General features: G+C 41.3%; 3 protein-coding genes and 3 non-coding genes across 6 annotated transcripts, besides 1 other annotated feature; 4 read left to right on the top strand and 2 right to left on the bottom strand.

The window, feature by feature from the left end:
* Positions 1-7,882: part of a repeat region (right arm terminal repeat) that runs on past the window's edge.
* BNATCHR3r55 lies at positions 311-2,222 on the top strand. The gene has a single exon. It is a non-coding gene; the product is annotated as a small subunit ribosomal RNA (ribosomal RNA).
* On the top strand, positions 2,330-2,509 carry BNATCHR3r56. The gene has a single exon. It is a non-coding gene; the product is annotated as a 5.8S ribosomal RNA (ribosomal RNA).
* BNATCHR3r57 lies at positions 2,668-6,333 on the top strand. Its single transcript has one exon. It is a non-coding gene; the product is annotated as a large subunit ribosomal RNA (ribosomal RNA).
* Positions 7,829-9,661, bottom strand: hsp70 (chaperone HSP70; the record flags this gene model as incomplete). Its single annotated transcript, XM_001712980.1, has 1 exon — positions 7,829-9,661. The coding sequence occupies one exon, from the start codon at positions 9,659-9,661 to the stop codon at positions 7,829-7,831; it is 1,833 nt and encodes a 610-aa protein (XP_001713032.1).
* A 342-nt stretch (positions 9,662-10,003) lies between these two features.
* Positions 10,004-12,666, top strand: BNATCHR384 (conserved ATPase). The annotated part of the gene is given in 11 exon segments (XM_001712979.1): positions 10,004-10,209; positions 10,229-10,352; positions 10,372-10,833; positions 10,854-11,061; positions 11,082-11,387; positions 11,408-11,688; positions 11,708-11,894; positions 11,914-12,190; positions 12,210-12,467; positions 12,487-12,580; positions 12,601-12,666. The coding sequence occupies 11 exon segments, from the start codon at positions 10,004-10,006 to the stop codon at positions 12,664-12,666; spliced, it is 2,469 nt and encodes an 822-aa protein (XP_001713031.1).
* Positions 12,667-12,705: 39 nt separating this feature from the next.
* msl1 (U2 snRNA-associated protein) lies at positions 12,706-13,452 on the bottom strand (the record flags this gene model as incomplete). The annotated part of the gene is given in 3 exon segments (XM_001712978.1): positions 12,706-12,909; positions 12,929-13,358; positions 13,379-13,452. The coding sequence occupies 3 exon segments, from the start codon at positions 13,450-13,452 to the stop codon at positions 12,706-12,708; spliced, it is 708 nt and encodes a 235-aa protein (XP_001713030.1).
* Between the last annotated feature and the right edge of the window lie 43 nt (positions 13,453-13,495).

Raw genomic sequence — 13,495 nt, 5'->3', positions numbered from 1 at the left:
TTTGGCGAGCTTGTCGTCCAGTGGTATGCGTTCCCAGGAGAAACCCCAACTAAACAAATCAAAACAATGGTTTCCTACTCTCTAACTAGGTCACGTTTCGAGTCTCAGAGGCAGCGTTTACAAAGAGGTCTAAGAGAGTTTTCGCGATGCGGGCTTTGGTTCGAGAGGGAGCATGGATCATGCTTGAATATTGATCCTGTAGAATTATCTTTTTCTACGGGTTGCATCATCGGATGATGTACCAGAGAGGCGCCGGTACGGCGCCTCTCGAATAGTTTCCGCTTTGCGGAGATGCGACTTGATAGCTGGTGGATCCTGCCAGTAGTTATATGCTCGTCTTCAAGATTAAGCCATGCATGTCTAAGTGTAAACCACTGGTGAACTGCGAATGGCTCATTATACCAGTTATAATCTATTTGGTGGTATGGACTACTCGGATACCCGTAGTAACTCTGTGGCTAATACGTGCGAATTTCCCCAACTCATCCGTCAAGGAGATTAGGAGGGGCGTATTTATTAGTTATAAACGCTAGCCTCGACACTCAGCCTTAAGTTATAGCCTGAGTGTAGAGATCGTGTTGAATCATAATAACTGTCGAATCGTATGGCCGTTTAGCTACTAGTATAGCTGAACAACGCTAACGATGCTCCAATCAAATTTCTGCCCCATCATCTTGCACGTTGGTAGGGTAGTGGCCTACCAAAGAAATGACGGGTAACGGGGAATTGGCGTTCGATTCCGGAGAGGGAGCCTGAGAGACGGCTACCACTTCTAAGGAAGGCAGCAGGCGCGCAACTTACCCAATCCTGACGCAGGGAGGTAGTGACGAAACATACCCTAGTATAGATCCGTGATCTTGTATAGGGAATGCATCCAATCTAAACCGTTGGGTGATGACCGATTGGAGGGCAAGACTGGTGCCAGCAGCCGCGGTAATACCAGCTCCAATAGCATATATTAGTGTTGTTGCGGTTAAAACGTCCGTAGTCGAATTAAAGGCTCGTAACGCGTCTGACGCTAGGAGTTACTGGGGTGACCATCCCCAAGGGGTAGCTTGTGTAGCCCTGCGGAGATATCGCCCCATGTTACCTTGACGAAATTGTGGTGTTCATAGCAAGTACGGAGTACTCTAGGCACAATAGCATGGAATAACAACGCAAGGACTCCGACCCGGATTGCGCTAGCGCTCGGGATCGGAGGAAGGATTAATAGGAGCAGTCGGGGGCGGTCGTATTCCATTGCTAGAGGTGAAATTCGGTGACCAATGGAGGACGAACAACAGCGAAAGCATCCGTCCAGTATGTTTTCATTGATCAGTGGACGAAAGCTAGGGGAGCGAACACGATTAGGCACCGTGTGTAGTCCTAGCCGTAAACGATACCGACTAGGGGTTGGTGGACGTTCTTCTCGATAGCTCCATCAGCACCTTATGAGAAATCACAAGCTTTCGGGTTCCGGGGGGAGTACGGTCGCAAGGCTGAAACTTAAAGGAATTGGCGGAAGGGCACCACAAGGCGTGGAGCTTGCGGCTTAATTTGACTCAACGCAGGAAAACTTACCAGGTCCGTACATAGGGAGGATTGACAGATTGATAGCTCTTTCTTGATTCTATGGGAGGTGGTGCATGGCCGTTTCTAGTTCGTGAGTTGACTTGTCAGGTTAATTCCGGTAACGAGCGAGACCTCAACTCCTAGCGAGCTCAGTACGTTGAATATCCGGTGTAGACTTGGGTACAACCAAGATCCACGAAGGGAGTAGCTTGGTGAAGGCAATCCGGGTATGGGCCAGGACCGAGCATTACGAAATGAGCATCCTAGGAGGACGCTTGGTGGGAAACCAAGGGAGGCATGAGGCGATAGCAGGTCTGTGATGCCCTTAGATGTTCTGGGCTGCACGCGCGCTACAATGGTGCGAGCAATGAGATGAGGGCTGAACCGAGAGGTTTGGCGCGCCTCGTAAACCGCACCCTGCCAGGGATAGATCATTGCAATTGTTGATCTTGAACGAGGAATGCCTAGTAAGCACGAGTCATCAGCTCGTGCTGAATACGTCCCTGCCCTTTGTACACACCGCCCGTCGCTCCTGCCAATGGATCGGCTGGAGAGAGCGAGAGATCGACCAGGGTAACACCCTCGCGTTGTAGACCTCCCTCGATCCGTCAGTATCTAAAGGAAGGAGAAGTCGTAACAAGGTTTCCGTAGGTGAACCTGCAGAAGGATCATCGCTTCTAAATCGAGCCCAGCGCGCGAGCGTAAGTCAAGGTTGAAACACGTGACGAAAGAGAAACAGTCAGGCGCATGGCAGGTGAACCTACCAAGTGTGAACGAAGAAACCCTAGTGATGGATGTCTAGGCTCCCGTATCGATGAAGAACGTAGCAGAAAGCGACATGCGATGATACGCGCATAGACCAGGATTCCGCGGACTCGTGAATCATTGAATCTTCGAACGCATCTGGCGCTCAGCAGTGGAGCCGTAGCAGGCTGAGCATGCCCTGGAGTAGTGACAAGAGCTGCCATCGCTGTGGCACGAGTGTGCTGCAGCGCCGTGTCCGATATCCGAAAGTGAGTCCAAATCTCCTTGAGGACGGATCAAATACCGGACCCTACCCTAGCGGTGGGGAGAGGCTAGTTTCCTGTGGGTCGCTGAACGACCCACGAGCGCATGAGGTCCTACCCACGAGCAGGAGAACCCGCTGAACTTAAGCATATCATTAAGCGGAGGAAAAGAAACTAACCAGGATTCCCTTAGTAACGGCGAGCGAACCGGGAGTAGCCCAACCACGAAGCGCATTGAACCTGAGCCAAGGGAGGCCAGGTTCTAGTGCATTGTAGGGTAAAAGGAAAACGGAGTGGTGAATCCGATGGGTGTATTCCTAGCTAAAGGGAAACCCTATACCCGCACGTGTCTGAAGAGGAACTGGAATGTCCCACCAGAGAGAGTGAGAGTCTCGTAAGTCACGCGCGGGTTGGGTCCAATACCCTTTACCAGGGCCCGGATGATCCACCAATTCCTGAGAGTCGGGTTGCTTGAGAGTGCAGCCTGAAGCGGGTGGTAGACCCCATCCAAGGCTAAATACAACCGGGAGACCGATAGCGAACAAGTACCGCGAGGGAAAGATGAAAGAGCACCCCGGAAGGGGAGTGAAATGAGAACCTGAAATCATTAGGGTGGAAGCATCTGGGGGTGCGATGTGGGGATGGTTATAAGCCAGTTCCTTTGATCGATCCCAGCCGCGCATCGCACGAGACAGGTCCGACACGGATCTGAAACGAATCTCGTGACACGATGAGGGGCTGTGTAGATAGAGACAGAGTCAGGCATGTCCTGCATGACCTGATCACGAGGATCGATCCAACATCCTCCGATGACCCGTCTTGAAACACGGACCAAGGAGTCTGGCAGGTCTGCGAGTCAGTGTGCGGCGAGCCACACGGGCGTAAGAAACCTGACCAGGGGTTGGACACATGGACCATGCCGAACTGAGGCACGGTCCATGTGTCCAACCTTGACCGGTCGCCCTATACGCGGAGCCTTATTACCGCTGATGCATCCCGGTATAGCCATACCGGGCTCGCTGCGGAAGTGCGCAGTCATGCGTTTGAGAGCTTCGCGTCTGAGCGATCCGGTGGAGCAGGCCTCCCAGGACCCGAAAGGTGGTGATCTAGGCCTGGGCAGGGCGAAGCCTGGCTAACGCTTGGTGGAGGCCCGAAGGAGTGCTGACGTGCAAATCGCTTCTCTGACCTGGGCCTAGTGGCGAAAGACCAATCGAACCACCTAGTAGCTGGTTCCCTCCGAAGTTTCTCACAGGATAGCTGAGACTCGATCGGGTGTGTCAAGTAAAGCGACTGATTACGAGTGACGGGCGTGGATAGATGTTCGACTCGTTCTCAAACTCTGAATTGGCACGGCGCCTCCTTGCTTGGATGAAGGGGTAAGCGCGACCGAGAGTCTCAAGTGGGCCAGTTTTGGTAAGCAGAGCTGGCGATGCGGGATGAACCGAGTGTCGAGTTAAAGTGTCCAACTACACGCTCACCTAGATCCCAGGAAGGTGTCAGCTGATACTGACAGCGGCGCGGTGGTCATAGAAGTCGAAATCCGCTAAGGAGTGTGTTACAACTCACCTGCCGAACCAGTAGGCCCCGAAAATGGATGACGCTCAAGCGTGTGACTTAGACTCGACCGTGAGCGCGAACGTTGCTCTCACGGGTAGGAGGGCGTGGGTGTTGCTTCGAAGCCATGGCGTAAGCCTCGGTGGAGCGGCGCCTAGTGCAGATCTTGGTGGGAGTAGCGAATATTCAAATGAGAACTTTGAAGACTGAAGTGGAGAAGGGTTCCGCGGGAACAGCGTTTGGCCGCGGGTGAGTCGATCCTAAGGATTAGGGTAGCGCCGTAGCATCCTCATCGAAAGGGAAAAGGGTTAATATTCCCTTACCTTGGAGGGATCCGAAGGCGGCAACGCAAGCGAGCTCGCAGACGCTCGCCTTGATCCCGGGAGGAGGTCTCTACTCCTCTTGATGCTTGTGGGGGCTTGGAGCAGGGTCAACTGAGAAGGGGCTCCACAAGCGGCACAGCCTGTTCGAAACACGGGGTCCGGTGCATCAGGGCGGGCCCATGAAAATGCGAGGGAGCGACAAGGATGCACCTCCCAAGGTCGTACCCATAACCGCATCAGGTCTCCAAGGTGAGCAGCCTCTAGTCGATAGAGAAAGGTAGGTAAGGGAATTCGGCAAATTAGATCTGTAACTTCGGGATAAGGATTGGCTTCGATCGTTACCCCCCTGGGTATCGCTGCGGAAGTGCGCAGTGAAGTTTCGCGTGGCGGAGACCCGACGGCCTACACAAAATACGAGATCTATACACATCCCACAGCGGGTGCAACTCCCCGATCCAAGGATGTGTGTCTGTATACTAATGGACGGTCTTTGTGTGGCGGGTGTCGTGTCAGGGGTCACCGAGGAACGATACTGATACCTGGGGGAGGTTGACTCAATTGAAACTGGCGCGGACCAAGGGAATCCGACTGTCTACTAAAAACACAGCATTGCGATGGTCCCCCGCGGATGTTGACGCAATGTGAATCCTGCCCAGTGCTCAGACTGTCAAGACGGAGAGATTCGACGAAGCACGGGTAAACGGCGGGAGTAACTATGACTCTCTTAAGGTAGCTAAATGCCTCGTCATCTAATTAGTGACGTGCATGAATGGAGCAACGAGATTCCTACTGTCCCTACCTACCCTCTAGCGAAACCACAGCCAAGGGAACGGGCTTGGGAGAAACAGCGGGGAAAGAAGACCCTGTTGAGCTTGACTCTATCCTGGGGTTGTTGGGCGACTTAGGAGGTGTAGCATAGGTGGGAGCTTCCGAGCGTCACTGAAATACCACCACTCCCAAGATCGTCCTGCTGATCTTGTTATCGTAAGCGTGCATGGACCCACTCCCGTGGCGTGGTTTGTGCGCGGCAGGCATACTCGAGTAAGTGTAGGATCCGCGCGATTCCTCGCTTGCTTGGCTTCTTACGCACGAGAGACACCCCCAGGTGGGGAGTTCGGCTGGGGCGGTACACCCGTCAAAAGACAACGCGGGTGTCCTATGGTCAGCTCAACGAGGACAGAACTCTCGTGTGGTGTAGTTAAGGGTAGAAGCTGACTTGATTCGGGCTCTCAGTAGGAGCTTGAGCTGCGAAAGCATGGCCTACCGATCCTTTAGCCTTCTGGGTGTGAAGCTAGAGGTGTCAGAAAAGTTACCACAGGGATAACTGGTTTGTGGCAGCCAAGCGTTCATAGCGACGTTGCTTTTTGATTCTTCGATGTCGGCTCTTCCTATCATTGTGAAGCAGGATTCACAAAGCGTTGGATTGTTCACCCACAGACAGGGAACGTGAGCTGGGTTTAGACCGTCGTGAGACAGGTTAGTTTTACCCTACTGTTGTGAGGGACCGGTGTGATGGTAATGGAGCTTAGTACGAGAGGAACGGTTCGATCGGATACTTGGTAACGCGCTCGATGGAGCCGTCGATGGCGCGAGGCTACATCCGTGGGGTAATGGCTGACAGCCTCTCAAGCCAGAACCCTTGCCAGAGACACGGCCAGGCGAGAGGAACGCGGCCGGCCAAGACAAGCCTCTGCGCGAAGCGGAGGAAGAAGCCCTTATGTACCCCTTAGAGGGCACAGAACTGACGCGCCCGAGCCTCAGATCATTCTGGGGCAAGACCTCCGCCAAGGACCCACTGTAGACGACCGTGCTAAAGAGGAACGGGGTGCTGGAAGCGAGAGAGTGCAAACGCGTGATCCGTGCAGGCCTACCCCCGGTTCACTAGGTCCTCCGGAATAAGGATGCAAGTATACAAAAATTCTGCTTCTTACTATTCTTAGTTGTAGTCTTTTCGTTACCTTACTTTCAGGCATTATCTCGTTTAAGGCTTTTAATCATATATCCTCTTGGGTTAGCATCTCTTGATGTTATTTCAGCCTCGCTTACATAAATTTGCGTCGCTACTAGAGTATCTCAACTTTTAACAGTCCTCTTGAACGTTCGATGAATCTGTAGAGAGTCGCCCATTGATGTCATGCACTATCTCAATTACCTTGATTAATAAGCCAACCTGGGTTGCATTCCTTGAATTTGATTCGGAGCATTTTTTGAGATGTCTTTGGCTTTCTTGAGATACATCCAAAAGGAGGAGACTATTTCTATATCAAGCACCTCCAAACTTCAGTTGATAAGAGAGACAGAGGAGTCCTGTAAACGCAAAGTAGGAGTAGGGGTGTGCACCCCTACGTCTTGTAGAGAAATAGCTTCTCCTGTGGTCACAGATCGTCCAGGTATGTTCTAGTAAGAGTCATGTGAAACATTGAGGTTTTTTTACCACCGTGTCTGAAGGTGCTCTTTGAATGTACATGCACTCATCTCTATACGGTGGTTAGAAAAAGGGAGTAAGGTAAATATTAAGTGAATAATCCTAAAACAAAAAAAAGTTAATTATAGGCTTTAATTAGTAAAGTCTTGTCAAATATAATAGCGAGCGACCTTCTGTAAGGCCATGGTTATTATTGAAGTAGAGTTTGTAGTTCACTCATGAGTTGGGTTATGGCAGACCTGTCTTTACTGTTCAGACCGGATCGCAGGGCATCGATGGTAGACTGTATCTGTGAAGCTTTCTCAGATTTTGCAAGTTCGCTGTCTTCTTGTAGCTTCCTCTGAGCTTCGTAAATGAGAGCCTCGGCGTTATTTTTAATCTCGACAAATTCCTTTTCGGCCTTATCCTCACCTGAATACTTCTGGGCATCTTCAATGATCTGATCGATCTCTTCCTTGCTAAGAAAACTTCTTGGTCATTTGGGTTTGTTTCGTGCATCTTTTTGGAAAGCCTGGTGTGTCAAGTGCAACCTCATCTTGTCGTTGGATTACCCTATAATTGATTTTCTGGCGAAACGGTGTCTATTTTCATAAAGGATCATATCGTTTTCGATACTGGATGGAAACTTTAGGTGTTGTGTATTTATCTGATAAGGATTTGTTTTGTCCTCTAGTTTGTACCTTCATGCTTGGGTTTTTTTTGTAAGATACTAGGGAGCGGCGTATATATAAGGGCGAGCTATCTGTGCATGTATCAAGAAATATAGGTGTATAATATAATTTTTAATTAAATGTTACATATGATAAAGTAATTATCGACTTACATAAGAGTCTTGTAGTATGAAGAGCCATGGTTACAAATATCTATATAACTTTATGTATGAGATACTGACAAGGAATAAGCCTATGGAACTAGATACAATAGTGATCAACATATTGATGTTTGCGACGATGAAGTCCCATACAATATTAACTTAGTACATTCTCTTTAGGGTCTTTAGATGAATTTTTCGCGTCAGATCCACTTGTTAAATAATTTAGTTTTTTTCTTAGTTCTTCGGTTTTTTTATCATAAAGTGCAGCATCTTGGTTATTGTCATGATCTACCCACATTTCAAGGTCATTTAAATATTGAGTAAACTCGTTGGCTCTTGCGTCTGGTATTGATCTTTGTTTGTAGCTATCTAGATCAGGGAATGTTGATCGAGCTTTATCAAGTTCTCTCCTTAATTCAATTTTCTTCATTAATATGAGTTTATCCTTTTTGTCTTTTTCTTCGAATTGTTTAGCTTCATCTATCATTTTTCCGATTTCGTCACTTGATAGTATTCTTCTGTCACTTGTTATACTTAATTTATTAGAGTTTTTAGATTTCATGTCCATAGCTGATACTTCTAGCAGTCCATCAGCATCAATATCAAGTACAACCATGACTTTGGAATCTTTGCGAGCTTGAGGAGTTACGTTGATTGTAAATTGTCCTAGCTCGTGGCAGTCTTTTGTAAGTGCTCTTCCCCTCCACCACTTTAATAGGGTGGCTTCTTGAAATTCACTTGAAGCACCAAACATTTGGTCCCTGGTAGTGGGTATTGTACTATTTTTAGGGACTACTACTTCATTAAACCTACCTTCAGTTTCGATTCCTAATGAAAGTGGTATAACATCTAACAATAATAATTGATTAACGGTATCATCCTCCAAACCTGCTAGAATGGCTCCTTGAATAGCAGCTCCATATGCGACAGCTTCATCCGGATTGATGTTATTTGATATCTCTCGTCCTTTAAATTGTTCAGCTAATAGATCACGAACAGCGGGGATTCTTGTTGATCCACCAACTAAAACAATATCATGAATTTTTTTTTTAGCATATCCTGCATCTCTGATACAGTTTAAAACAGGATCTACAAGTTTTTTGAATAATGGCTCGCAAATTTCTTCAAATCTTGCTCTAGTAAGCATTAAGCTAAAATCAATACCATCTATTAAAGCATCTAATTCAATTTGGGCAGAAGTTTTTGATGATAATGTTCTTTTAGCACGTTCAGAAGCGGATTTGATTCTTCTATAAGCACGATCGTCTTTTCTTAGATTTGTATTAGGGTGTTTTTTTTCAAACTCAGAAATGATATAGTCTGCTAGAGCACGGTCAAAATCTTCACCACCTAAATGTGTATTTCCATGAGTAGCTTTTACTTCAAAGACCCCGCCGTCAATACAAAGGATGGATACATCAAATGTACCACCACCAAGGTCAAAGATTAGTACGCTTCTTTCTCTGGATTGTTTTTTAGTTCTATCCATACCATAAGCAATACAGGCTGCAGTTGGTTCATTAACGATACGGTTTACTTTTAGTTCAGCTAGTGCGCCCGCATCCTTGGTTGCAATTCTCTGGCCATCATTAAAATAGGCTGGAACAGTAATAACTACGTCGTTTATTGGTTTTAATGTAAAATTTTCTCCAATTTCACGCATTTTTCTTAAAACTATTGAAGAGATCTGTTCAGGGGAAAACTCTCTTGTTTCTCCTTTAATTTGAACGGATATTAAAATTGATTCTTTAGGTCCTTGTAAAACTTTAAATGGCCATGTTTTCATATCATCCTGAATTGTTTCGTCATTATATTTTTTACCTAGCATTCTTTTGGAATCATAAACGACTTGGCTAGGATGAAAGATTGCTTGATTTTTTGCAGCATCACCGACTAATTTATCATCATCTGTGAAAGCTACAACAGAAGCTGTAGTACGATTACCCGCTTCATTGCTTATTATTTGAACTTTGGATTTGATCCACATTCCGATACAACTATAAGTTGTACCTAGATCGATACCAGCAATATGTGAAGTTGATTCTTTTGTCATTAAGTAACAGCAGATACCTTACTTAGAATCCTTTTATACAGGTTTAATTTATAATTTGTAAGATTTATTTTAGAACTTTGTTTTAATTATAGAATAGTTTTTTAAATAAATTTTTATTGAAATTTTTATTCTATTAGTATATCAAGTAATATTTTTTAAAATAAAAAATGTTTCTTAGTACAAGAACTCTTCATGTTCGTTAAGAAAGTTCCTTAAGTATTATAGTCAATACAGTAGAAAAGCCATTAGAGTAGTTTACACATCAAATACTTCGTAATGAAGACTTTAATTTTATCTAAAACTAAATTATTTTTTAGAATTTTATCAAATTTTCTTACAGATCAAAGACTCCTTTTTTTTATAGAAAGTGTTTGTTTCAATAAAACTTTTTCGATTATCCTTTTGATCTATTCTATAATTGTGAAAAAAAATTTATTGTATATTAATTTTTCTCAATCTACCGATTTTAAAAAACTATTAAGGTTCTAAAATCTTTTTGAGATCCATTAAGGGAAAGAAAAAATTATTATATTCGCTTATTTATTCTATTCTTCACATAGATTATAACACATCACTCGATAATAAAGTAAAGAGATGCTTAAATTATAACATTTCTATTTTTGATGTAATAATAATCTAAATAGGTTAATGGACCAATGGGATTGGATTCTCTATGTTTTGGGATACATACTACTGTAGGAGGGGGATCTCTCATCTGTATAGTACAAGATAAAGATTTTGTGTTTTATGATAGTAAATTTTATACCTATTATAGAGATACACAGATTTTCATTTCTCACTACATACTAATTTCATTATTAGTATTTATTAAAAATAAAATAGTGATGAAAAAGAATAGGATATCTAGGTTCTCATCAGATTTTATTCCGAGTGTTAGGAATGAATTAAACAAGTATAACACTGAGATACAAAAATTTATACATCAAAAAACGATAAAAGGGTCTATAAATTTGAAATTGATCAAACCTTATATTAAATCCTGTGCATCATTTGATCAAACTAAAGGCATGATTTTGATGTTTGATCATTTTTTAAATAATAACAACACATTCTCGACTATATTCTCTGCAAGAGGAAGAGGCAAAGTAGATATTATTTTTAAAAGTCATCTTTGCTTGGGATGTTAACAACTGTGATGATATTACTAGGTATCAACCAAATTGAGATATTTAGTATTTATTTGTCTAATATTAATATTATTTTACAATTTATTATCACAAGTTTGAGCTCTGTTGGTTTTAAGGAAAAAATTGATTTTAAAATTGTGTGCTACAATTTGAATAGGTTTAAAAAATTAAAATTAATTTTCACGAGTTTAGTATTAAAGGTTGAGATATTTTTTACAAGTATATAAATATTGAATATAAACTTAAGCATAATTTCCATAGGATCGGCGATTGCATTATTATAGATGAAGAAAATGCTAATAAAATTTTTGCATCTAAGTTCGTATCAAAAGCCAAACATATAATTTTATCTATATCGCTTAGCGGTTTTTATTCTTATGGCTTTTATCTACCGGCTAGTATAGTCACCTTTTATTCGAACGAGGTCTTTAGCCAATTAATAGGTTTTTTGGTTGCGATTAAAAAAATTTCTTCATATTATTCTAATAACTCCTATAAGGTTTGTTATTTTTGTATAGATTTAGGAAAGAAGATGGTTTAGAAAAATGGGCAGAAATTTTTCTATATACAAAGCCCAACCTACAATATTATTTAAAAATAAAAGAATATAATCCCTGTATAACACCTAAGCTTCATGTATTAGGTACGTGCGAATGGGAACTATTGGTTATGAAGAAGAATAAATTGATTCATAATATTCTTTCTTATTTTTATTTAAAATCATCAATTAACACGAGCTTGACGCCACTACAAAAGCTAATATCAAACAACTCTTTTTTTATCATTTGTTTGGACAATGAAAAGCGATATAAAGTAAGTTTTTACGTATCAGTCTTTGAAGGGGGATTTGTGGGGAATTATAGAAATGAGTCTTATTAAACCCGAAAAAGTATCTTTACTCAAGAATTTATTTCATAATACATTGAATCTTAACAATATTTTAATGATGAATTCGCTTTTTAGATGTATTACCTTTAAAACTATTATTTTCGAACCATTTTTCACTACTTTGAGAAAAGGTTTATTGTTTTCATAAAGAATACCAAACAATTAGTAGCGTAATTACATTGTTATCGAAAATTTTCCAGAAGCGCAATCAGATTAGAAATGTACAACATTATTTAACAATTAAAATTTCAAGTTTTATTAATGAGTTTAACTTCTGGTTTAAAATTGGGTTTTCTACGATCTCGATCTCTTTTAATTCTACTAATATTGTTTCTTTATATTTAATTAAGAACCTAATAGCAAGAGTGGATGAATTTTATTTTACTGACTCGGTATTATCAGAGACAGCTTTATTAAATGTTCAAACGTAAAGTCTTTTTTTATAGAATTTTATTTTATCAGGGTTACCGTTTAATGAATTTTTCGCCTTTATTCATTTTGATGTTGTGTAAGTTTTACCATTTCGTGAAATGTAATAAATCTAATCAAACATCTGTCGAAATAGATCTGATTCCAGCTGTAAATTTCCTAGATTTGGTAAAATTAGAGATATTTTTACTCGAAAAAAAATTATCAGTATTTATTTTTGATGTATTCAAAAAGTTTTCAACTATTTTTATAAACAATTTATATTATTTTGAAACGTTAACATTTATATAAAAGTACGTTATTAGAAAAAGTTGTTCTGATACTTTTACTAGTAAAGAATAACTATATAAAAGAATTAATGAAGTATTTAAAAATAAATGCGCACCAGGTAATTTAATAAAAAATTAGTTTATAAATATTGTAAACAATTTAATTTATAAGTTCTATATATTTATGCTCGAAATGATGTTCTAAGTGAAATTATTCTATCAATTGATCTTGATTTATTTTACTTTAAAAAGTGTCTAAAAATTCTTTTTTATCTAGCACTGACATTGGTCTACCGCCCAATTTGATTTTGTGTAATTTCATTTTGGATAACATGACACTCGTGTAGTTTGTAAACGTGACGCAATAATAAAAATCATTATTTAAAAATAAAGAGTCTATCTTAACTACCTTTCCAAAGAGAGAAAATAAGCTAAATAAATCTTTTTCCTATAATTAATTGTAAAACTCTGATTCCGTGATTTAAGTTATTAACAATTAAAATATTCGAAGATTCTGTAATTGTATCAAGGATATTATACTTTTGACCAGGTATTAATGATATTGAATTTTTAGAACGAGATAATTCACCATTTGAATTTTTTCCGGCCTTATAAAAAATAACGATACTTCTGAAATTTTTACCATTAAATAATTTCCATAGAGAAATTTTCCTGTTAATGCTAAAGCATTCATAAGATCCTTCTAATACTAAAATTTTTACTTCAGTTAGTACCTCTATATAGGCCATACCTTTTGATTTTCCATTACTCCGATCTTTTAGTAACTTTAAGTCGATGATCCTGCAGTCTCGAGAAAAAAAATCATAGATCGAATATTCTTCGAGATTTGAATGTAGATTGTAGATGAATAATGTTTTTGTAAACTTTTGGGGAATGCTTTTTTTATTTAAAGATACTTTTCTATAGGCATATTTTTTTCTGATTTATTAGTATTTTTATTTTCTATTTTTTCTATTTTCGTCCTGAGCATTGTGAAAAATTTACATAAATAATTTTTATTACTTTATAAATTC

This window comes from Bigelowiella natans (genome assembly GCF_000002455.1).
Source record: "Bigelowiella natans nucleomorph chromosome 3, complete sequence".
NCBI lineage: Eukaryota > Cercozoa > Chlorarachniophyceae > Bigelowiella > Bigelowiella natans.
This window is presented reverse-complemented; position numbering and strand designations above follow the sequence as displayed.